A 24,894-nucleotide genomic window follows, 5' to 3' on the forward strand; every position below is an offset into this window, starting at 1 on the left:
AGTAAAGACCTGGGTTACTGTTGGGCTGTGGTGGGTGTGGTCGCTGTGGGCGTGGCCTCTCCTCGGACACGGTCAGGGCTTCCAGTGCCTGCAGGGTTGTTACCATGGCATCCTCCAGCCTCCTTTCCCTGCCGCTCCCCTCACCATGCGACCCCGTGGGGACAGCGTCGATCAGCGACACGGGCATGTCATTGTTGCCGGCAGTGGCCAAAGGGTGACTCTCGGGACTCTCCTCATCAGAACTGTCTCTGAACCCCGGGGGCGGGGCGGCAATGGCGAGATTTAGCGAATGGAGGACACCGTCGGTATCATCATCGTCATCATCGCCCCCCTCGGGGGGAGGAAGTGAGGTCAGGTCGATGATGTCATCGCTGGAGCCCGAGAGGGTGAGGATCGTGGCTTTGCTCGCCGCCGTCGTGCCGCCTCCTCCACCCTCCCCCCCTCCCGTCCCGGTAGAGTCTTCCTCACAGCTGGCGTCGTCCTCATCCTCGGCGTCGTCCGTGGTGTCTGCATAACAAAGGTCCCTGAGCAGCGGTTCCTCCACCAGCTCCTCGCCGATGTTGCTGTAGACCACATGCGGCATGCCGTCGGCGAATTGGAAGGGCACGGGTACCTGGGTCCTAAAGTCCCCCGGGTTGTTGACGTTGTTGTGCAAGTAGGCTATGGGCCTGTGCTCGGGCACCTCGGGACTCTCATCCATCAGGCGCTCGTAGCCAAAGTTCTGGGGGTTAACAGTGTTCAAAGGGGGGTCTCCGAAGATGAAGGAGACCTTGGCGCTCCAGGGGGATTCTTGGGGTTTGTTTCTGGCAGGTGGGAGAGGTGGGGGCTGGGGACTCCTCCGCCCCTCCGACGGCCTCTCGTTCTGCTGCAGGGTTAGGGTATGGTGTTGGGGCTCGGGGATGTAGGGAGAGATGTTGTTCTCTCTCCCTCCATTGTTAGAGAAGTCCATGTCACTGCTGTAACGCTCGTCCTGGCCAGCAGCATTGGGGTCCTCACAGTTGTCTAACGAAGTGCTGTACGGCCACTCCAGAAGATTGTCCTGATCTGTTGTTTAATAGAGGAACTCAATTCAACAATTTGACAAAATACTGGATATAATAGACATGTATACAGAAGCACGCACACACACACACACACACACACACACACACACACACACACACACACACACACCGCATAGTACTAGGTTGACCAACCCATTTCTTCAGCAATGCTGTTGCAGTGGGCCATGTTGAAGATAGATCTCCTAGAGTCCACTAGGAGTCGATAGTACCCTGCTGTCAGACACGCCAGGTTCATGGCATCACTAGACTCCATTATCAACGTGATGGGCTACAGATCAAACATAAAAATTAAAACATTACAGAACACAAGGATATGGTCTTGCAAGAATAGTATTTATGTACAAACTGTTTTTTCTACTTATTAGCCTGCTAATATTGACCAGGGCACGATGCCTGTAGATAAATCTGTAGATTTTTAGGGAAAGGGGATACCTTGTCAGTTGCGCTACTGAATGCATTCAATCGAAATGTTTCTTCCACATTTAAACCAACTCCTCTCGACGTCATCGGTCCCCAGTTGTTGTTGGGGGTTAACTGCCTTGCTCAAGGGCAGAACGGCAGATTTGACCACCTTGCCGGTTCGGGATTCGAACGAGCGACCTTTCGGTTACTGGTCCAATGCTATTAATTGCTAGTCTACCTGCCGCCCAAGTCTCAAGCCACCCACTTAACAGTGTCAACTCGACACGTCAGGCCCCACTCCTTACCCTGACATCCATGACGTGTAGCTCCACGCGGACGTTGATATCATCCTCTGTGAGGATCTCGATGCGGTTCACGTGGCTGAAGTCTGCCAGCAGGGCCATCAGGTTGGTCTTGGCGTTGATCACATGACTGATGCCGTACCTGGGCCCCACTAGCAAGGTCACCTCTGTCTGCTTCTCCCCTTGCTGTGAGGGTGTGTGTTGGGGGTGAGGGTGTGTGTGTGTGTTGGGGTTGAAGAGGGGTGTGTATGTGTGTGTGTGTGTGTGTGTGTGTGTGTGTGTGTTGGAGTTGAATAGGGGTGTGTATGTGTATTTGTGCGAGTGAGTGAGTGTGTAAAAGAGAGAAGGCAGGATATGGATTTGGAACAATATCTATGTGGATACAGATTGGTTTTCTATTTGACCAATGGCTGAAATAGAGAAAGCTACAACTAGTGGTCTTACCAAAAGTATGGATTTGAACACTTTCCCTCCATACAACCTCAGCTCACTGAGATACTTCAAGTAGTGCACTTTAGCCTGCAATGCAGTCAACTGCAGGAAAAAAAGACAGAGGAAAAGATCTCGAGGTTAACAAAAATACACTAAAAGCAAAAAAAAGAAAGCAAACAGACAGCTACACTCCTCTAGAGGGCAGCTCTGCTAAGCACAAGAGAGAGCGAGAGAGAGCGAGAGAGAGAGACAGAGACAGTGAGAGAGAGACCGTGAGAGAGACAGAGACAGAGAGAGAGAGAGAGAGAGAAAGAGAGAGAGAGAGAAAGAGAGAGAGAGAGAAAGAGAGAGAGAGAGAAAGAGAGAGAGAGAAAGAGAGAGAGAGAGAAAGAGAGAGAGAAAGAGAAAGAGAGAGAAAGAGAGAGAGAGAGAAAGAGACAGAGACAGAGACAGAGACAGAGAGAGAGAGAGAGAGAGAGAGAGAGAGAGAGAGAGAGAGAGAGAGAGAGAGAGAGAGAGGCAACGATGCAATCCGTACCGTACCTTTTTTCCCGGAGGCACTAGGTTCTGATTGGTTTTGAGGATGTGCGTCAGTGCTTTCTTGATGTTCTTTTCCTTCATGCTGGTCATCACTGCTGGTGGGATGAAAAGGGCCAGACCCCACTCCTTCCTGGAAATTAAGAAGGCATTTGATATTCAAGGGCGTGGAAATAATGCAAATTAGTGTTCACCTTTTAATCAATTATTATTATGCACCTGTACAAAGACTCCTTTTGAGCAGCTCCGTCGCCCATGTTTGAGTGTAAAACAACCACACTTACTGGATGTATTTGAGTGAGACCTTCTGCAGCTGTCTGGTCGTCATAGTGAGGACGTACATCTGCAGAGCGGCCAATCGTAGCGCGGCGTCGTACTTCAGCTCCGAGCCAAAGCGCTCCAGAACCACATCGTTACAGCTCTACGGAAGACCAGGAGGGACAGTTAGAACCAGTGGACGACTCAAAGCCATTCAAAATAGACACATTTTGTTCTATTTACAAGTAGAGGAAGGCCAAGCTAGAAACCGACATTGTTGTCATTGACATAGAAGCAATATTGCTTTGAATAGTCAATCCCAAGTGTACAGCAAATATTCTGAAGTTCTGAATGAGCCTAAAACCTTGGACAACCAACCAATTTTGGATGGGAACCTTGAACTTGATATGCATTGATCAAAAGGCCATTATTGACATGCTTTGGTCTCAATGCTTGTTAGACAAGTTTACCTGAGAACACAGGAATGCGGTCTTGTGTTATGCTCCACTATGATTGGGCCAGGTCTCCTGTGGTGCTCTCACCTGAACGTAGAGGTATTCAAATGCCACGGCATCCCGTCTGAGCAGATCCACCGGGTCCTTGGGGACGAAGCTGATTCTGAAGAAACATTTCATCTTATCGGACCCCGGCCTCTGTGTCACCTGAAACGAAAAAGAGGACGAGAGAATGTGAGAAAAGGAGGGGGGAAAGTGTGAAAGAGAAAATAATCAAATGTTTTACTGCGCTGTAAATGTATACTGATGTGACACATCAAAACAGGAAAACATCAAATGCAAGGTCCCTCAAGGTGCTAGGTATGATGTCAAACTTCATAAATTGGTCAGGTAAATTCATTCCTAAGGACATAATGGGATGGTAAGGTCTGTGCTAAGGACAGGGTGAGTCATTGTTGCAAATACAAGTCAGGCAAATTTACATCCATTGGACAGGTTCTTGGCCTCTGTCAAGGGACAGGAATTCATTAAGACACGCAGAGGGAGATATATTGTAAGTGCTACAAGGGTCAGTAGATTGCCCTCATTCCCTATTTCCTTCACAGGTACACTCTTAGAAAAAAGGGTTCCAAAAGGGTGCTTCGTCTGGCCCCATAGGAAAACCCTTTTTGGTTCCAGGTAGAACCTTTTTGGGGTCCATGTAGGAGCCAAAGGGTTCTACATGGAACCCAAAAGGGTTCTTCAAAGGGTTATCGTATGGGGATGGCCTGAAGAGCCCTTTTAAGTTCTAGATAGCACCTTTATTCCCCCAAAGAATGTACCATCTTGAGCATTGAGTTTACAGATTTCAGCCCCTTACCAAAACCATAACAAAACCTATTACATAACTCTTTTCATCCTTGAAAAGAATCATCATTTGTTATTCATCGGTTATTTCCATTATTGATTATCATCACAGGGCTGTCTGTGCGGGATGAGGGTGATGCATATTATAATATCCTCACTATGATCGCAGTACACTTTCATTAAAACATTGAAAGCAGAGGCGCCCTGCTTGTGCCAGACTTGATAAATCATGCTGTGTTCTTGAGTCGCTCTATGAATACTGAGCAGGAAGTGTTTGTGTACGTCCCAAATGGCACCCTATTCCCTAGGTCACCATTTTTGACCAGCGCTCTATGGGATGCTCTATGGGCCCTGGTCAAAAGTATAACGGGAATAGGGTGCCATTCGGGATGAGTATTTTGTCTCAGCTAGAAGCTTGGAGTGTGATTGTGGTGTCGTGCTGGAATAGAATTGCCTCTTATCTATAGGATACTAAGTGAAGAGGTCGAGGTGGGAGTACTTTAAGGAAGCAGAATGGGATCACTAGGGGGACTCTGGGCTAGCAACATATGATTGACTTTCATTCTCTCTGGGATGTTGATAACCTGGACCTGTAGCTAGAGAGCTCCATACTGAGACCTATCCTCCTGATATGGCCAAGGGGTGTCTAAGTTCATTTACATTTAGGATTCTCTTTCTTCCACTCTTTTTCTAATTATTAAAGGACTTTATAAATTGATTGATTGATCTCTGTCATGAATTACCCAGGTATACTTTACATAAGCGGTCGCTTGACCTCAATGGGACTTCCTGGATAAGTAAAGGTCAAACCAATGACTTCGCGTTAGCATGCCCACAGTAATTCCTACCCGAGTTAGCATCTCCTGCTCATGCAAGAGTAGCAGCTTGCTGCCCGATCCCTCCGTCCGCTGCTCCAGCATCAGGGAGAAGTGCTCAATGCACTTGATGGACAGCTTCTCTTGTAGGGTCATGATAACATCCTATCACACCATAAACAAAGGTAAATTTCAATGTCATAATACCAAATGATAAAACAAATAAACAAGACTATCTTTTATTTGTATCCTCGTTTTCTGCCACCGTGTAGCTGAGATGGATAGAATGCAGTTGCATTTCAAGTCAAGGTTGAGTCCCCACGCCATATTCCATTAATTTCCTCCCATTTAGCCACAGTAATTATGGAAACAGGGCCACTCTAACCCCCCCCCCCCCCCTTCTGTGTCACGCACACCTTGATGGATGTGCTGCAGTCGAACCGAAACGACTTGGTCTGCCCGTTCTCCAGGTACACCTTCAGAACCTTCTGCATGAAGAGGAGAGAGTTGTCCTTCACTGTGTTCTGGGTGGAAAGGAGACACAGAAGAATGATACACAAGGCATACAGTAGCCTACATGAAGAGGAGAGAGTTGTCCTTCACTGTGTTCTGGGTGGAAAGGAGACACAGAAGAATGATACACAAGGCATACAGTAGCCTACATGAAGAGGACAGAGTTGTCCTTCACTGTGTTCTGAGTGGAAAGGAGACACAGAATAATGATACACAAGGCATACAGTAGCCTACATGAAGAGGACAGTTGTCCTTCACTGTGTTCTAGGTGGAAAGGAGACACAGAAGAATGATACACAAGGCATACATTAGCCTACATGAAGAGGACAGAGTTGTCCTTCACTGTGTCCTGGGTGGAAAGGAGACACAGAAGAATGATACACAAGGCATACAGTAGCCTACATGAAGAGGACAGAGTTGTCCTTCACTGTGTCCTGGGTGGAAAGGAGACACAGAAGAATGATACACAAGGCATACAGTAGCCTACATGAAGAGGACAGAGTTGTCCTTTGCTGTGTTCTAGGTGGAAAGGAGACACAGAAGAATGATACACAAGGCATACAGTAGTCCACATGAAGAGGACAGAGTTGTCCTTCGCTGCGTTCTAGGTGGAAGCAGGACATAAAAAACCTCCAGTATAAATGAATGACCTTATATTTCTTGATAGCACTGTTGACCTGTCTGGATGTACTCAGATAAACAAGTGTATACCAACACAAAAACTATTCAGACCCTTTGACTTCTTCCACATTTTGTTACAGACTTATTCTAAAATTGATTCAATTGTTTTTTTCACCCTCATCCAGCTACACACAATACCCCATAATGACAAAGCAAAGAAATGTTAGCAAATGTATTAAAATTTAAAACGGAAATATCACATTTACATAAGTATTCAGACCCTTTACTCTGTACTTTGTTGAAGCACCTTTGGCAGCTATTACAGCCTCAAGTCTTATTGGGTATGATGCTACAGTCTTGGCACACCTGTATTGGAGACTTTCTCCCATTCTTCTCTGCAGAACCTCTCAAGCTCTGTCAGGTTGAATGGGGAGCGTCGCTGGACAGCTATTTTCAGTTCTCTCCAGAAATGTTAGATCGGGCTCAATTCCGGGCTCTGGCTGGGCACACTCAAGGATATTCCGAGACTTGTCCCGAAGCCACTCCTGCGTTGTCTTAGCTGTGTTCTTAGAGTTGTTGTTCTGTTGGAAGGTGAACCTTAGCCCCAGTCTGAGGTCCTGAGTGCTCTGGAGCTTGTTTTCATCAAGGATCTCTCTGTACTTTGCTCCATTTATCTTTCCCTTGATCCTGACTAGTTTCCTAGTCCCTGCCACTGAAAAAAATCCCCACAGCATGATGCTAACCAGCATACTTGTCACGTATACTCCCTCTCCGGCCTCTAGGTCATCAGGCTGCTGATTATCCCGCACACCTGGCACCATCGTCTCGTGCACCTGCACCTCATGACACTCACCTGGACTCCATCACCTCCTTCATTATCTTCCCTATATCTGTCACTCCCCTTGGTTCTTTCCTCAGGTGTTATTGACTCTGTTTTCATGTCGATGTGTTGTGTGTGTTCATTGTTTATTTTATTTATTAAAACACTCACTCCCTGAACTTGCTTCCCAACTCTCAGCGCACTCGTTACAATACTTCACCGCAGAGATGGTGCCAGGTTTCCTCTAGACGTGACGCTTGGCATTCAGGCCAAATAATTCAATCTTGGTTTCATCAGACCAGAGAATCTTGTTTCTCATGGTCTGAGACTCTTTAGGTGCCTTTTGGCAAACTCCAACTAGGCTGTCATGTGCTTTTTACTGAGGAGTGGCTTCTGTCTGGCCACTCTACCATAAAGGCCTGATTGGTGGAGGGCTGCAGACATAGTTGTCCTTCTGGAAGGTTCCCTCATCTCCACAGAGGAAATCTGAAGCTCTGTCAGTGACCATCGGGTTTTTGGTCACCTCCCTGACCAAGGCCCTTCTCCCCCGATTGCTCAGTTTGGCTGGGCAGCCAGCTCTAGGAAGAGCGCTGGTAGTTCCAAACTTCTTCCATTTATGAATGATGGAGGCCACTGTGTTCTTGGGGATCTTCAATGCTGCAGAAATGTTTTGGTACCCTTTCCCAGATCTGTTCCTCGACATAATCCTGTCTCAGAGCTCTATGGACAATTCCTTCGACCTCGTGGCTTTTTGTTCTGACATGCACTGTCAACTATGGGACCTTATATAGGTGTGTGCCTTTCCAAATCATGTCCAGTCAATTGTATTTACCACAGGTGGACTTCAATCAAGTTGCAGAACCATCTCAAGGATGATCAATGGAACCAGGATGCACCTGGGCTCAATTTCGAGTCTCATAGCAAAGGGTCTGAATACTTATGTAAATAAGTTATTTCTGTTTTTTATGTTTAATAAATGTGCAAAAAATTCTAAAAACATATTTTCGCATTGTATGGAGTATTGGGTTTAGATTGATGAGGAAAATGTTTTCTTTAATCCATTTTACAATTAGGCTGTAACGTAACAAAATGTGGAAAAAGTCAAGAGGTCTGAATACCAATATCCATACTAGCACACCATTTAGAATGCATCCCCAATACATTGTTTCATTTGAAGTGATATGCTGGTGTGGATATTAGAACAGAGTCTTACTTGTACAAAAAAAAAAAAAAAGTAGATATAATTAATGTGAACCAAATATACACAAATCACTTTTGACAGTTCAATTGGTGGTCAAAGGTCAAATGGACAAATTCAACGGTCAACCATGTGACAGGAGGAGAACTTACCGGAACCTGACCGTTAATGATGACCTCTTCTGCGAAGCGCACTTTGACCGGATTGGACTTGAGCCTGGCTTTTTTGGCTGCACTGATGAACGCTGATTTGGGCGACTGAGAACAGAGAGATTGAGTATGGAGGTCAGGATGAAACCAATCCCCGTGTCGGGTGTGCAGCAATGTTACATCCTGTTATTATAACCAACAGTTCTAAAAAATAAAGATACTCACAGGGTACGGCTGGACAACAGTCAACATGATGGACTCCTTACAGTTTCTGGAGGGAGAAAAGCACATCTAATTGACTGATAGTTACAGTGAATGACTTCAATTTAATGTCAACGTCAACAGGAAACCAATGATTTCCAATCCAATGTAATGAACTAAGGGACACGCAGGCGCACAGAGGCACAGACACACGCACGCACACGCACGTGAGCTGACACACACCCACACACACCATATTCTGGTATCTGGGGGTGTGAGATGTTATTAAAAATATTCACGTCTCCACAAACAAACAGGCAAGAACACAGCCTCACTTCAGACTGACATTTATCTTTTTCATAAGAAATGTCATATGTCTGCTACATAATTGTAAATATAATTATATAATGTAAATACAATTACCCAAGCCTTTGGCAGATTTGTTCAGTAATAATTGGATAGGAATACGTGAGAGATGCCCAATCAAGTAATGCAGTCACTAAAATGCAACGTTCACTTTTCAGAGTTGAACACATAAACGACCGAAAGCCTTTTGAGAAAGTCTGGTCATCCCTCAGAAATACAACAACTGGCATCCGTGTTTACGCTCTACACAAGACACATTTCTGAGAGCCTAATCACAAAACAAAAACTGGATAGGCCTGGATGTGTCGTGAAAATTACAGCCATCAACTCACCAAATATTTTGTAACGTCTTGACTTTGTTAAGGTGACAGAAATAGTTGGTCATGAAATTCTTTTCTCAAAGCAAAAAGTGCCTGAAAAGTCTGGTGCCTGAAGAGCCATGGGAGATGATAGCTGTTGGCACAACTGGACATAGTTACCCATGCTGAATACCCTAGATAAACAGAGACAATAAGTCAGACAGGGTTACCTGACGAGGTCGATGACTCGTTCCCTGGGCGCTGAGCTGACTGCCTCGTCGTTGATCATGATGATCTCATCTCCTGGGATCAGCTTTCCCTCCGAGGGACCTCCTGCAAACATACACACACACACACATACACAAAACGCACACATGCACATGAATGCACAGACACACAAACACACACAGATTGTCAGCGATCTGTACATACATTTGTCGTAAACAGTGCCGATACACTGAGACGTTTCGACTCCATGTTCACGTTTTCTTGGGTTCAAATCTGCTTTCAAACATCAGCGCTGCCTGCTAACACCAAAAAAAACTCATGACTTTTTTTCTCAAAAGCTCCTGTTCCATCAATTCCCAGGTGTGACACACAGTCTCGGTGTCCCAATCTCTCCTGTGGAGATTATGAGCTTCTCAGCCAGGCGCTGGCAATTGAATCTCTCTCCTTGTGTTGTAGAGGCACAAGACAGATGAAGATGGGCCGTTGGGCCGTTGTTCCCGATGCCTGCACCGATCCGGAAAGCGCTAATTATTTTCCACATGCCACAGGAAAGCCTGTTTCCCATGATAGTGGAGCGCTGAATAAACGGATTGACGGATGACACTGGCTGAGGAGAGGAGACGTGGGGAGAGAGCGTAGGGGGCTTCAGAAACTCTCCAAACATCTGAATAGAATAGAGAGGAGCTGAGAGAGAGTCCCTCGGCCTCACCTAGTCATAGAATGCCAACTGTTTTGTGGTCTCGGTCTGTAGTCACACTAAGCACCGGATGAGCAACGCTCATAATGTTTAATGTGTCATATTCTTTCAGTAGATTATTGGGATGAAATGAAAACAACATGGAATACCTAAATGATCGATTGTCCAACATCCTTCATGTAACCCATCAGCGATTGGTGTTTCTCACCGACTAATAATCACTTTATTTAACTAAAATTGTAATATGGGAACAAAAAATAATTTGATTGTTGTCACTGCATGTCCAATTGCATTGTGCCATTGTAATTGTCACACTAATTAACAGTGAAAAGCCACCACTACAGCACTCTGTTTCAGTGAGCTCATATACAGCAGAGTGGAGATTCAGTTCAAGAGGTAATTGTTATGTCAAGAATTCATAATTGCTTAGAGGCTGCTATAGGCAAGACACAATCCATGGCCGTGGCTGCCTCATGCATTTATTTAGTCAGGCAGATAGGCAACATCACACCAGGGCCGAAAGTCCAACACGACCCTCATATTCCTTAAAATAATACCCGACCATGACACTAATGGTTATTGAATTGTATTGTTGATCAAACAGTGATTATTGATATACCCCCTAGGCTGATAGAGATGTGACGAGCTTGGGGCCGAGAACCACCGCTAACAAGTGCTAAGCGCGAAAAGCCCTATGGCATCAATGTCATACTGCAAACGTGTGACAACGAGTGAACTGCTCTTATCAACCAAAATACAGACAAGGAAGTGTTACTGACCCTTGAAAGGTCGGTGGGAAAGACAGAATTAACCCAAGTATGTAAAGGTATTTGTGACACATACACCACAATGTTATTTGCCTTCACTAAAATGTCTTTGAACACTTTGTGCCAATATCATGTTCAGTAGATTTCTAAACTTCATGTAGGGACATGTCTGGACATAATCCCATGAAACAGCTACTGTTCAGCCCTGTTCTGACATGAGTGTCATGTATATTGATGTAGCTTTAAATTCCAGCTCTTCAGGCGAGTTCGGTCAGTGATTATCATGGGAGATGTAGGCGGAGGGATATACCAGGAGGGGTCATGGGAGACGTAGGCACTTGGTGGGACATTGATGCATACCAGGCGTGACGGAGCGGACCACCACCGGTTTTTCGCTCCCGGCCACGAAGCCGAACCCCAGGACGGGGTCCCGTCTCATCTCCACCAGCCGGGGGGCAGGGGGCACCTGCTGCACCCCATCCAGACGGTGCACCTCCTCCAGGGAGCTGCTCTGGGACACGTGGCTGAGAGGAAACAGGAACAGGCAACGCATCATCAGAGACAGACTCAAAAGAGCAGCCTCTCAGTCCTAACTGATCCAACAGGAGACTAAGGACATAGGACAGTCTTGACTAGAACAGTGTTTTCCCTACTATTGGGTAGGCCTCACACCGAACTCTTTTGTTCCCTGCCTAAAAAAAATGGCTCCAGTCCCACAATTGACAGAAACCAGCGAGAGAGCCGTGGGATCAGTTTGGAATTGGGCCCCAGAATGATTCTGTTATTATCTCCAGTAATTATTATTTTTTATTTGACCTTTATTTACATAGGTAAGTCAATTAAGAACACACTCTTATTTACAATTACGACCTGATTCATAAAACCAATCAGCAGTCTGGCACCCTGTATCAGGGTGGGGTCAACATTCTACAAATAGACACTTCCCACGTAGATAACTCGCACATCTAATTTACACTGTGCTAAATAACACTCCTAAACCAACTGACACACACACACACACACACACACACACACACACACACACACATCCTACATTTGTGCTTCTGATGTACCCACTGCACCATACCCACAGTCCACATCCTCCATGTTTATTGGTTTCTGCCCTCTCTTTACCTATTCCAAATGGTTCTGACCAGGTAATCCATACATGGGTATACCAAGGACACAGTAAACACTGGAATGTCTCATACTCCCTGGATATGGAAGGATAATATCAATAGTGTGGACTGTCTGGGATTGAGGATTCAGAGGGTTCTGTGTATTATCATTATCCCAAGTGCACAGAGAGGGTGATGTATTTGAAATCCACTCAGTCCTTTATGCCCAATAGGAAGACCCGTCTATTATACTCTGGCCAATCAGAGAAATATATCGCCACAAAGCCAGATATATTGCTCTGAGACCAGCCATATATTATCCTCCTAATACCTGTCTCACATCTCAGATGGTGCAGCTCGCACACACACGTAGGCAGGCAAGCACGTACATTCCCCTTTGCCATGAAGGAGAACAGCAACATTCACTAAACCTGTAACGGTACGTTATGCTAGGTTAGGTTAGGAGAACAATCTCTTCTGTTTACCTGTCCTCATCCATTTATTTCTCGCGCCTAGAAATCCAATTGTCACGCTCCCTTATCTGCACTACGGTGTCATCTCTGTGAACGTCACCCCATCCTCACTGGGATCAAAGAAGCCTCCGTGCTAGTGACATGTCTAGAGATAGGAGACAGCACCCTTTCCTTGTTCAGAACTCCTGCGTCACTCAGGGGAGAAAAGGTGTGTTTTATGAGTCCACAGAAGTAGCAAAGGAAATCAGTATTCCGAAAGAATTCAAGACACTGAGGCAGTCTACGTCAGACAGGGATGAGGGGATGGAGGTGGGGGGGGGGGGGGGAAATCAGTATTCCATTGGCATACTGTTGATACAGAACACGGGAGAACATGACGTGTCTGGAATTTCCAGACAAAATTGGAACGACTGACCTTTAAAAACACCACACTAGTGCTCATAATACTTAGGAACCTCCATTACAGCATACGCGCTGTAATAGCACTAGCACCTGTCATAACTGACGTTTTGAGTAATCACACTTTGTCACGCCCTGTGAAGCATGTTGGGGGAAATTTGATTTGAGGATCATTTAAAGTATATGTCAGGACTATTAATCAAACAATGTATGTGATCACACTCACTAATTATATTGTAAGGCACACTCACTGCGCAACAGTGTGTCACGTGTTATAATGCGCAAACAAGTGATGAGAATGTTTGAGAATGTTTGCGCATTATAGGTGGACTTGAATTCGGCCTAGAAGCAGAATGATTTGCCTGGACACTGGGGGTTGGGCCTGGACACTGTTGTTGTACACCCCCCTGGGGAAGGATGGTACTTACTTGCTGAAGTAGTCTCGGCCGTCCCTGGAAGAGCACATATCCCAGCCATAGGGGGTTCCCGGCAGGGTGCCCCAGGATCCAGAGGGGGGAGGCCAGCCCGATGATTTGGTCTTGTGGCTGAAGCAGAGCAAAATGAGGTATAAGGATAACCGTATGGATGTCTTACTAATTTGTGATGTTGCTCTGAGCAGCACCTTTCTCACTGCCTACCCACTACTGGACTATGGGACATTCTTTTTTCATGGTCCTTCGAGTTGGATATCTACATAATTGGCTGCTACAGTCATTACATAGCCGCTGTAGCCAAGTCCTGCCACGAAATTGTGTCAAGAGTGTGAAGGCATGAGACGGTTAGAGAACCCCCGAGACGACCGTCGGACGGCTCACTGTAAATGAAATGAATGACGCAATCGAGACGTCAAAGCACAACGGGCTTCAAACTAATGCTAGAGATCCGTGAAATTGGTTTTGTATCAACAGCACTAAAATTGGCATCCTCGCTTGGACAAGCTTTTGCATAGAGTGTGCCTAGAGTCAAAACGTATCATTGCCACTCTCAACCCTTCACAGGGCCAAATCATACAGAACATACAATAGACACCATCTGTTGATTTTTGTTTCACATACAAAAGATTTGCCTCGAGAATAACACTCTCCAGTTGACTTTGAAACCGTGAGGTAGAAATAACATTGTTGTGACAGTGCAACGACAACGCCAAGCCAGGGCACAATGGAACAGGGAGGACATCAATGTCAGGAACACACAGTAGGTGACAAACACCCACAGATTGTTGTGTCACAGTGTGTTCGGTCACACTTTAGCCTTCCAGCCTCCATGCTGCATTGATGTCTGCTGTACAACGTGTTAAGGCAACATAACAATAAAGACAAGATCAGAAAACATGTTTTTATCAGTAGCCTTTCTTTACGGACACAAAACCCCAGTGAAAACAATTTAGCGTGGATTTTAAATCAGCTGATACTTAAATAGCCCTCAAAAAATATCATCCTTAAGCCATCAGTGGGACAATATCACCCCCCATTATCCCATCATGGGGTTGGGTTTCAGAGAGCCAGCCATGCAGTCGGTCGACATGCTTGTGTCTCAGCGTGTGTCTCATTGTGTTGAAGAGGCTTTTGGTCTAAACTCTAAATCAAACTGCTGTGGCGGATTCAGAGCTGAGGCCTTCATCTCCTAATCCTCCTCATCAGAGCCAAAACAAATCCACCACTGTCTGTGTGTGTGTGTGTGTGTGTGTGTGTGTGTGTGTGTGTGTGTGTGTGTGTGTGTGTGTGTGTGTGCGTGTGTGTGTGTGTGTATAGTAAGAGGATTTATAGGAAGAGGAGGAGGAGAGGGAGTGTATGAAAAATGCCATTCCACTAGAGATCTGATGTCATAGACTAGCAGGGAGCAGAAGGGGGAGACTGTTCCTCAAAAACAGTTGATGTACGGAAGGGAAAGGGAAAGGGTATTGATGTGGGAACCCTGTTGTCTCAGTGCAAATACGCTCATTGTTTTTGCAGGAAGGAAAAGTTGTGGGAGGGATTTAAAAAGAGGAGAAGACTATGATAATAAAAGATTCAAATGATCAGTTCAATGATCAACATCATCATCATCATCATCATAAAACAGAGCGGCTGTACTTTGCAAGAATAAATAAAGCAACCATTCAACCATGAAGCCTGTAATCAATATGAAACGTGGGCATGTAGCAACACTTTTCTAGGAAATCGAAAAGCACTTTCCCTTTCAGAGGTAGAATTGGTATTTTCTGAAAAGCTTTTGCTGCAACCCCCCCCCAAAGGATAGCAGAACCACTCAAGGCTTTGAATCAATCATTCGGATTCAACTCCAAAAGGTCCCAAAGAACTAAAAATTAGCAACAAATTCAAAAACAGAACAATTATCTCTTGGCCATTCTGAACAGAATGTTGGTGAATCGAGTCAATTCCTAAAGTTGTTGTAAGATCTGGGCTTCTAGCCTAATGCCTAGCTGTGAATGACAGCCAGTCTCATGATGACACATAGTCTGTTGTATGATGGTCATAGCCTCCTGAATGAAGTCTTACATCCTATTGCTTGGTTACACCTTACTTCCATTGATTTCCCCTTCTTTTGATCAGGTCCGTAAAACACTTGAAACAAACAATGGCAATGTTATGGTGAGTGAATGAGGACCCAAAAGCGAACTAACTTAAACAGAGCTTCTTTAATAACCAAACATAGGTAGGCTCAGATAGACCGGCAGATTCCGACAGGACAGGACAAGGTTACAGCAAACATGACGATAGTCTGGCTCAGGCATGAAACACAACAAACAAGAATCCGACAAGGACAGGAACAGAAACAGAGAGAGATATAGGGACCTAATCAGAGGGAAAAAGGGAACAGGTGGGAAACGGGGTGAATGGGTAGTTAGAGGAGACAAGGAACAGCTGGGGGAAAGCGGGGGAGAAAAGGTAACCTAACAACGACCAGCAGAGGGAGACAGGGTGAAGGGAAAGGACAGAGACAAGACACAACATGACAGTACATGACAGTACCCCCCCACTCACCGAGCGCCTCCTGGCGCACTCGAGGAGGAAACCTGGCGGCAACGGAGGAAATCCTCGATCAGCGCACGGTCCAGCACGTCCCGAGAGGGAACCCAACTCCTCTCCTCAGGACCGTACCCCTCCCAATCTACGAGGTACTGGTGACCACGGCCCCGAGGACGCATGTCCAAAATTCTACGGACCCTGTAGATGGGTGCGCCCTCGACAAGGATGGGGGGGGGGGGGGGAGACGAGCGGGGGCGCGAAGGACGGGCTTGATGCAGGAGACATGGAAGACCGGGTGGACGCGACGAAGGTATCGCGGAAGAAGAAGTCGAACTGCGACAGGATTAATGACCCGAGAAATACGGAACGGACCAATGAACCGTGGGGTCAACTTGCGAGAAGCCGTCTTAAGGGGAAGGTTCTGAGTGGAGAGCCAAACTCTCTGACCGCGACAATATCTAGGACTCTTAGTTCTACGCTTATTAGCAGCCCTCACAGTCTGCGTCCTATAACGGCAAAGTGCAGACCTGACCCTCCTCCAGGTGCGCTCGCAACGTTGGACAAAAGCCTGAGCGGAGGGGACGCTGGACTCGGCGAACTGAGATGAGAACAGCGGAGGCTGGTACCCGAGGCTACTCTGAAAAGGAGATAGCCCGGTCGCAGACGAAGGAAGCGAGTTGTGGGCGTATTCTGCCCAGGGGAGCTGTTCTGACCAAGACGCAGGGTTACGAAAAGAAAGACTGCGTAAGATGCGACCAATAGTCTGATTGGCCCGTTCTGCTTGACCGTTAGACTGGGGGTGAAAGCCGGAAGAGAGACTGACGGAAGCCCCAATCAAACGGCAAAACTCCCTCCAAAATTGAGACGTGAATTGCGGACCTCTGTCCGAAACGACGTCTGACGGAAGGCCATGAATTCTGAAAACATTCTCGATGATGATTTGTGCCGTCTCTTTAGCAGAAGGAAGCTTAGCAAGGGGAATGAAATGAGCCGCCTTAGAGAACCTATCGACAACCGTAAGAATAACAGTCTTCCCCGCTGACGAAGGCAGTCCGGTGACAAAATCTAAGGCGATGTGAGACCACGGTCGAGAGGGAATAGGAAGCGGCCTGAGACGGCCGGCAGGAGGAGAGTTACCGGACTTAGTCTGCGCGCAGACCGAACAAGCAGCCACGAAACGACGCGTGTCATGCTCCCGGGTGGGCCACCAAAAACGCTGGCGAATGGAAGCAAGCGTACCCCGAACGCCAGGGTGGCCGGCTAACTTGGCAGAGTGAGCCCACTGAAGAACGGCCAGACGAGTAGGAACGGGAACGAAAAGAAGGTTCCTAGGACAAGCGCGCGGCGACGGAGTGTGAGTGAGCGCTTGTTTTACCTGCCTCTCAATTCCCCAGACAGTCAACCCGACAACACGCCCCTCAGGGAGAATCCCCTCGGGGTCAGTGGAGGCTACTGAAGAACTGAAGAGACGAGACAAAGCATCAGGCTTGGTGTTCTTAGAGCCCGGACGATAAGAAATCACGAACTCGAAACGAGCGAAAAACAGCGCCCAACGCGCCTGACGCGCATTAAGTCGTTTGGCAGAACGGATGTACTCAAGGTTCCTATGGTCAGTCCAAACGACAAAAGGAACGGTCGCCCCCTCCAACCACTGTCGCCATTCGCCTAGGGCTAACCGGATGGCGAGCAGTTCGCGGTTACCCACATCATAGTTACGTTCCGACGGCGACAGGCGATGAGAAAAATACGCGCATGGGTGGACCTTGTCGTCAGAGAGGGAGCGCTGAGAAAGGATGGCTCCCACGCCCACCTCTGACGCGTCAACCTCGACAACGAACTGTCTAGAGACGTCAGGTGTAACAAGGATAGGAGCGGATGTAAAACGATTCTTGAGGAGATCAAAAGCTCCCTGGGCGGAAACGGACCACTTAAAGCACGTCTTGACAGAAGTAAGGGCTGTGAGAGGAGCTGCCACCTGACCGAAATTACGGATGAAACGACGATAGAAGTTCGCGAAGCCGAGAAAGCGCTGCAGCTCGACGCGTGACTTAGGGACGGGCCAATCAATGACAGCTTGGACCTTAGCGGGATCCATCTTAATGCCTTCAGCGGAAATAACAGAACCGAGAAATGTGACGGAGGAGGCATGAAAAGTGCACTTCTCAGCCTTCACAAAAAGACAATTCTCTAAAAGGCGCTGGAGGACACGTCGAACGTGCTGAACATGAATCTGGAGTGACGGTGAAAAAATCAGGATATCGTCAAGGTAAACGAAAACAAAGATGTTCAGCATGTCTCTCAGGACATCATTGACTAATGCCTGAAAGACAGCTGGAGCGTTAGCGAGGCCGAAAGGAAGAACCCGGTATTCAAAGTGCCCTAACGGAGTGTTAAACGCCGTCTTCCACTCGTCCCCCTCCCTGATGCGCACGAGATGGTAAGCGTTACGAAGGTCCAACTTAGTGAAAAACCTGGCTCCCTGCAGGATCTCGAAGGCTGAAGACATAAGAGGAAGCGGATAACGATTCTTCACTGTTATGTCATTCAGCCCTCGATAATCTATGCAGGGGCGCAGAGACCCGTCCTTCTTCTTGACAAAAAAAAACCCCGCTCCGGCGGGAGAGGAGGAGGGGACTATGGTACCGGCGTCAAGAGCTACAGACAAATAATCTTCGAGAGCCTTACGTTCGGGAGCCGACAGAGAGTATAGTCTACCCCGGGGGGGGGTGGTTCCCGGAAGGAGATCAATACTACAATCATACGACCGGTGTGGAGGAAGAGAGGTGGCCCTGGACCGACTGAACACCGTGCGCAGATCGTGATATTCCTCCGGCACCCCTGTCAAATCACCAGGCTCCTCCTGTGAAGAAGAGACAGAGGAAACAGGAGGGATAGCAGACATTAAACATTTCACATGACAAGAGACGTTCCAGGAGAGGATAGAATTACTAGACCAATTAATGGAAGGATTATGACAAACTAGCCAGGGATGGCCCAAAACAACAGGTGTAAAAGGTGAACGAAAAATTAAAAAATAAATGGTTTCACTATGATTACCAGAAACAGTGAGGGTTAAAGGTAGCGTCTCACGCTGAATCCTGGGGAGAGGACTACCATCCAGGGCGAACAAGGCCGTGGGCTCCTTTAACTGTCTGAGAGGAATGTCATGTTCCCGAGCCCAGGTCTCGTCCATAAAACAGCCCTCCGCCCCAGAGTCTATTAAGGCACTGCAGGAAGCTGACGAACCGGTCCAGCGTAGATGGACCGACAAGGTAGTGCAGGATCTTGAAGGAGAGACAGGAGTAGTAGCGCTCACCAGTAGCCCTCCGCTTACTGACGAGCTCTGGCCTTTTACTGGACATGAAGTGACAAAATGACCAGCGGAACCGCAATAGAGACAGAGGCGGTTGGTGATTCTCCGTTCCCTCTCCTTAGTCGAGATGCGGATACCTCCCAGCTGCATGGGCTCAGCACCCGAGCCGGCAGAGGAAGATGGTAGTGATGCGGAGAGGGAGGCGACGGAGAGTGCGAGCTCCTTTCCACGAGCTCGGTGACGAAGATCAACCCGTCGCTCAATGCGAATAGCGAGTTCAATCAAGGAATCCACGCTGGAAGGAACCTCCCGGGAGAGAATCTCATCCTTTACCTCTGCGCGGAAACCCTCCAGAAGACGAGCGAGCAAGGCCGGCTCGTTCCAGCCACTGGAGACAGCAAGAGTGCGAAACTCAATAGAGTAGTCTGTTATGGATCGATTGCCTTGACGTAGGGAAGACAGGGCCCTGGAAGCCTCCTCCCCAAAAACAGATCGATCAAAAACCCGTATCATCTCCTCCTTAAAGTCTTGATACTGGTTAGTACACTCAGCCCTTGCCTCCCAGATTGCCGTGCCCCACTCACGAGCCCGTCCAATAAGGAGAGATATGACGTAGGCGACACGAGCAGTGCTCCTGGAGTAAGTGTTGGGCTGGAGAGAAAACACAATATCACACTGGGTGAGGAACGAGCGGCATTCAGTGGGCTCCCCAGAGTAACACGGCGGGTTATTGATTCTGGGCTCCGGAGATTCGAAAGCCCTGGAAGTGGCCGGTGGATCGAGGCGGAGATGGTGAACCTGTTCTGTGAGGTTGGAGACTTGGGTGGCCAGGGTCTCAACGGCATGTCGAGCAGCAGACACTTCCTGCTCGTGTCTGCCTAGCATCGCTCCCTGGATCCCGACGGCTGAGTGGAGAGGATCCGAAGTCGCTGGGTCCATTCTTGGTCGGATTCTTCTGTTATGGTGAGTGAATGAGGACCCAAAAGCGAACTAACTTAAACAGAGCTTCTTTAATAACCAAACATAGGTAGGCTCAGATAGACCGGCAGATTCCGACAGGACAGGACAAGGTTACAGCAAACATGACGATAGTCTGGCTCAGGCATGAAACACAACAAACAAGAATCCGACAAGGACAGGAACAGAAACAGAGAGAGATATAGGGACCTAATCAGAGGGAAAAAGGGAACAGGTGGGAAACGGGGTGAATGGGTAGTTAGAGGAGACAAGGAACAGCTGGGGGAAAGCGGGGGAGAAAAGGTAACCTAACAACGACCAGCAGAGGGAGACAGGGTGAAGGGAAAGGACAGAGACAAGACACAACATGACAGTACATGACAGGCAAATTACACAATCAGCAATCTCCCTGCACTGGATGTGTGTGTGTGTGTGCTTGCGCACGCGTGTTTGTGCGCGTGTGTGTGTGTGTGCGTGCGTGCGTGCGTGTGTGCGTGCGTGCATGCGTGTGTGTGTGTGTGTGTGTGCGTGAGCATTGGGAGGTAACAAAAATATCGAATAGCGAAATATCTTCGCTATGTCTAACCTACGTGCTTTGAAAAGGACCACGCACAGTCTCCAGCTTTCCCCAAAACAATTCTAAAACCATCTCTGTTGGAGAAGAAAGGTTTTCGCGAGGATGGAGTCCAGCATTGTCCTATTCTTCAAGCAAGAAGTGTGTCAAAAGCCATTTTCCTTTTCCCGAGTGCTCCCATCCTCAAATACCCATCTAGTTGTGGACTATTCTGTGGAACCACCGCCAGCTATGATCGTCAGAGCAATTAGTGCTTGGTTCAGAGGATTGCATTCTTGTCAAGCTCTGATGGCTGAGGAGACCTCATGCCGTTAGTGCTAGCAGGCTTTCGTCACACTCCACACAGCAGTATGTTCAGCTTGGACGGATACTCACTCACCATGCTCCAGCAAGCAGGGGTAAAGAGGCTAGACTGAGAGAGAGAGAGAGAGAGAGAGAGAGAGAGACAGAGACAGAGACAGAGAGAGAGAGAGAGAGAGAGAGAGAGAGAGAGAGAGAGAGTAGAGAGCCCTGGCTAAAACCCTGTTCTCTTTCTCCCCCCACCACCTAGACCTCTACCCAGACATTCAGCCAGCCACACACAAGTTAATAGCTTTTCCATGATGTTTTAGTCTCCATTAGCACAATGCCAAAAAGAGATGCTACAATCTCCCTCCCCTGGCTCTGCCTCTCTTTTTACACTCGAAGGAATAACTAGGCTAATACCCCCTTCGCCCCAAGACTGGATGGAGGGCATAGAAATATTCAACGACAAGAGAGCACCTCAGTCATACAATTGAGACGAGTCTCGACCTCGGTCTCTTAAGGAACCAAAATGAGCACTTTTGGGGACAGGAAACATTAACATTTGAGAAAGCTCTATGTTGTGTTTCTTTACAGCATATTTTCACAATATAGCTGTTTTTCATTATTTATTGGCTAAAAGGCCTCCCTTGTTCGGCGAGAGTTCCACAGTTGCAGAGAGCAAAGGCTAAAGTGATCCTGAGTGTATTTAAGGCTTTTTTCCCCCAGCAACCTACTCTCCCTCCATCTGGGGATCTTCCATCTAAAGTGTGTAGAGGTTTGGTTCCCTGCCATGAATTATAGAAACAGACACAAAGGCAGTGGCTAGAGAGCATCAGTCTGTCCCTATGTGGTTCTACAACGTTCCCTGTGGATGACTAAAACACTCTGCCAGGAGCCATTTTATCACTTCTGCACTCTGCTCCAAACTGTATAAATAGACATGGCAGAATGGAGAGGACTTTAAATTCTACCTAGACGGCGTACATCTTCACAGGTCATGTAGTCAGAATGTGGTATAAAATCAGTCAGGCTTAGAGATACAAATAGCCCCACCGATATAGCCGCCGTCGGCAACGTACAATGCAAGTTCTACACATTGTCAATCTATGATCTTGACTTCATCTTCATCCGAGTGCTGTGACTCAAGGCATCCCATGAACTTTTTTTTCCACCACCAGCAGCCTACTAGAGATTCCTCTCCACTCCCATGTCGGTCTGTGGTGCTTCAGAGAGTCATAAATGAAACATCCCTCCATGTCTTTAAAGGATGCCCTCAATGTGCTCCCTATTAATACAGCATGGCTTTCTGAAGATGACAACATGCTTCAGCTCTCACAGCGATGTTTCATGTAACCCGGCCATACCACACCCCGTGCTCTGCTCTGAACATTTTGTCCAGGGAGGATACACTATAGGCCTAGACGAGGGAATGCTGAGGACCACATAAAAACTGCAGGCGTTTCGCAGAGGCAGCTGTCGTTAAAATGCAATGTATGGAAGCTTTTGAGTTGTCAAAAATGTGCATTTTAAGTGGATAACCTTGCAGTTTTATTGGGATTTTGTTTCTCAGAGTTAATTGCTATTCATTAAGAGTTCATTGCTTTAGAGTATGGGAAAAGCATGATGTTCCACAATGTAAAACAAGGGGTTTAGGTTTCCATTCAGCACCACCAGTAGCCCTGAATTGTTCAGCACCATGGACAGCACTAGTGCTCAATCCATCCACCCTACTGAAACCGCACTCAATGCAATCGCCTTGATGCAGCAATTTACTAAAATGGAAGGTCAAGAAGCACGTTGCTGGAATGACAAAGCCTGCAAAATCTCTTTCTTCACTGTCACTTAGTGACTCTCTCTCTCACTCACTCACACACACACACACATAGCCCCTGAGCCTTTTGGCCTCCTTGCCGGCACACACAGACCATGTTAGGCTACGGTTCCCAAAGGCTTCCCCATGCTCTTAATCTGATTGCTATTCATTCATGGCTCTGCTATATATAATGATGTATGTTAATTGGGCAAATGAACAGTCTTGATACTCAGTAACGAATGCAATGATACAGTTACAGCTATCAGCTACATTCTCTGGGTGACGCCACGATACTCCTTCGTTTACGCGTAGTTTACAGTCACATCAAGTCAAGTGCGTGTATACTGCACACGTGCACACACACACACACACACACACACCTCCATCGATGCTGATTGCTCTGATCTTACTATAAATGACATAACCTGTTTTGACATCCCCACACCTATCACACTGCGCTTCAAGGGAGCACAGATCAGAAGAACATGAAAGGCAGAACAAAACAAAGCCATGGCCCTCCTTCCTGTCCCTGAGTGACAGTAGCAGGAAACACAAAGAGAGAGAGAGAGGGTCCTGGGGGTGTGCACGCTGTAGGAGGCTGCCATAGAGCCTGCTGGTGGTAATGGTGGTAGTAGTGGGGGTGAATGTTTTAACTCTGGCACATGGTCTGGCAGGCAGCCCACAGCACTGCACAGTACAGCATGACCCTCTGCAGTAGAACAGTAAGAACAGCACACCCTAAGTTGGCTCCACCAGCCAGCCAGTAAGACTCACTCACACAGAGGGAGGGAGACTATCCGTACTCAGTTCAAGACTCAAAGGCTGGCTCTGAACCCTTTGAGATTCTGTTCTGAAGTGTGGTTCCCTAGGGAGCTGATCCTTTGCCCTTAGTCTTATGGCAGGTGTGTGTGTTTAGTAGTGCTCTCTCTATATTGTTTGTCCTAGTCCTTCAAACAATGATTAAATGGGCCAAATGCCCTCTTTAAGGGGTGTCCTTGAGTACTGAATGATGTGGAAAGGAAATATTCTACTAGGGTATTTGGCTTGACGTCCTATAATCTAGAGGCACCTGTCCATTGAATACTTCAACCTGTATCGTCCTTCATTTAAAGAAAGCATTAACATAAAGTTATGACATTGCATTATAGCCCATTACTTGGCCCCTTATTTGGCCGGCTGACACACACCTCACTCATTAACAAAGTGATTCATAGAGCTAGGTCACATGCATCTGTGATAGTTTGCAACGGCCATGCCAATTCTGAATAACACAAAGGTCATTCAAGAGGGATATTTCAAATCCACAGATTAGAGATAATCACTGTCATTTTTTGTTGTTGATGGAAAATAATTTAATCCAGCTATTTCTCACATTATTGTTCTCCTCCCACTTCAATGTACTGATAATCCTGAGATAACCTGATAATTTCTATGATTTTATTTTAATTTGATTTATTTCACCAGGTAGGCCAGTTGAGAACAAGTTCTCATTTACAACTGCGACCTGACCAAGATAAAGCAAAGCAGTGCGACAAAAACAACAACACAGAGTTACTCATAAACAAAATGTACAGTCAATAACACAATAGAAAATTATATGTACAGTGTGTGCAAATGTAGAAGAGTAGGGAGGTAAGGCAATAAATAGACCATGGAGGCGAAATAATTACAATTTAGCATTAACACTGGAGTGATATATGTGCAGATGATGATGTACAAGTAGAGATACTGGGCTGCAAAAGAGCAAGAGGATAAGTAACAATATGGGGATGAGGTAGTTGGGTGTGCTATTTACAGATTGGCTGTGTACAGGTACAGTGATCGGCAAGCTGCAGCTGATACTTAAAGTTAGAGAGGGAGAAATAAGACTCCAGCTTCAGTGATTTTTGCAATTCGTTCCAGTCATTGGCAGCGGAGAACTGGAAGGAAATGCAGCCAAAGGAAGTGTTGTACAATGTTAGTAGTACAATGTGGACATGATTTGTATAGATTACATTGTTTACTTACTTGATATATTGTAAGT

General features: G+C 46.9%; 1 protein-coding gene across 1 annotated transcript in view; it reads right to left on the reverse strand.

The window, feature by feature from the left end:
- LOC110495814 (FERM and PDZ domain-containing protein 4) overlaps positions 1 to 24,894 on the reverse strand; it is a 67,921-nt gene that overhangs the window by 4,248 nt on the left and 38,779 nt on the right. The window contains exons 2-15 of the mRNA XM_036952267.2: positions 13,389 to 13,505; positions 11,331 to 11,494; positions 9,509 to 9,611; positions 8,638 to 8,683; positions 8,416 to 8,520; positions 5,528 to 5,635; positions 5,145 to 5,276; positions 3,538 to 3,657; positions 3,022 to 3,158; positions 2,744 to 2,870; positions 2,213 to 2,302; positions 1,772 to 1,954; positions 1,197 to 1,332; positions 10 to 1,044 (exon numbers count right to left, since the gene is read on the reverse strand). Of these exons, the coding sequence (XP_036808162.2) occupies positions 10 to 1,044; positions 1,197 to 1,332; positions 1,772 to 1,954; positions 2,213 to 2,302; positions 2,744 to 2,870; positions 3,022 to 3,158; positions 3,538 to 3,657; positions 5,145 to 5,276; positions 5,528 to 5,635; positions 8,416 to 8,520; positions 8,638 to 8,683; positions 9,509 to 9,611; positions 11,331 to 11,494; positions 13,389 to 13,505 (2,603 nt within the window). The remainder of the gene's footprint in view (positions 1 to 9; positions 1,045 to 1,196; positions 1,333 to 1,771; positions 1,955 to 2,212; positions 2,303 to 2,743; positions 2,871 to 3,021; positions 3,159 to 3,537; positions 3,658 to 5,144; positions 5,277 to 5,527; positions 5,636 to 8,415; positions 8,521 to 8,637; positions 8,684 to 9,508; positions 9,612 to 11,330; positions 11,495 to 13,388; positions 13,506 to 24,894) is intronic.

This window comes from Oncorhynchus mykiss, chromosome 18 (assembly GCF_057628025.1).
Source record: "Oncorhynchus mykiss isolate SJ-2025 chromosome 18, ASM5762802v1, whole genome shotgun sequence".
NCBI classification, from domain to species: Eukaryota; Metazoa; Chordata; class Actinopteri; order Salmoniformes; family Salmonidae; genus Oncorhynchus; species Oncorhynchus mykiss.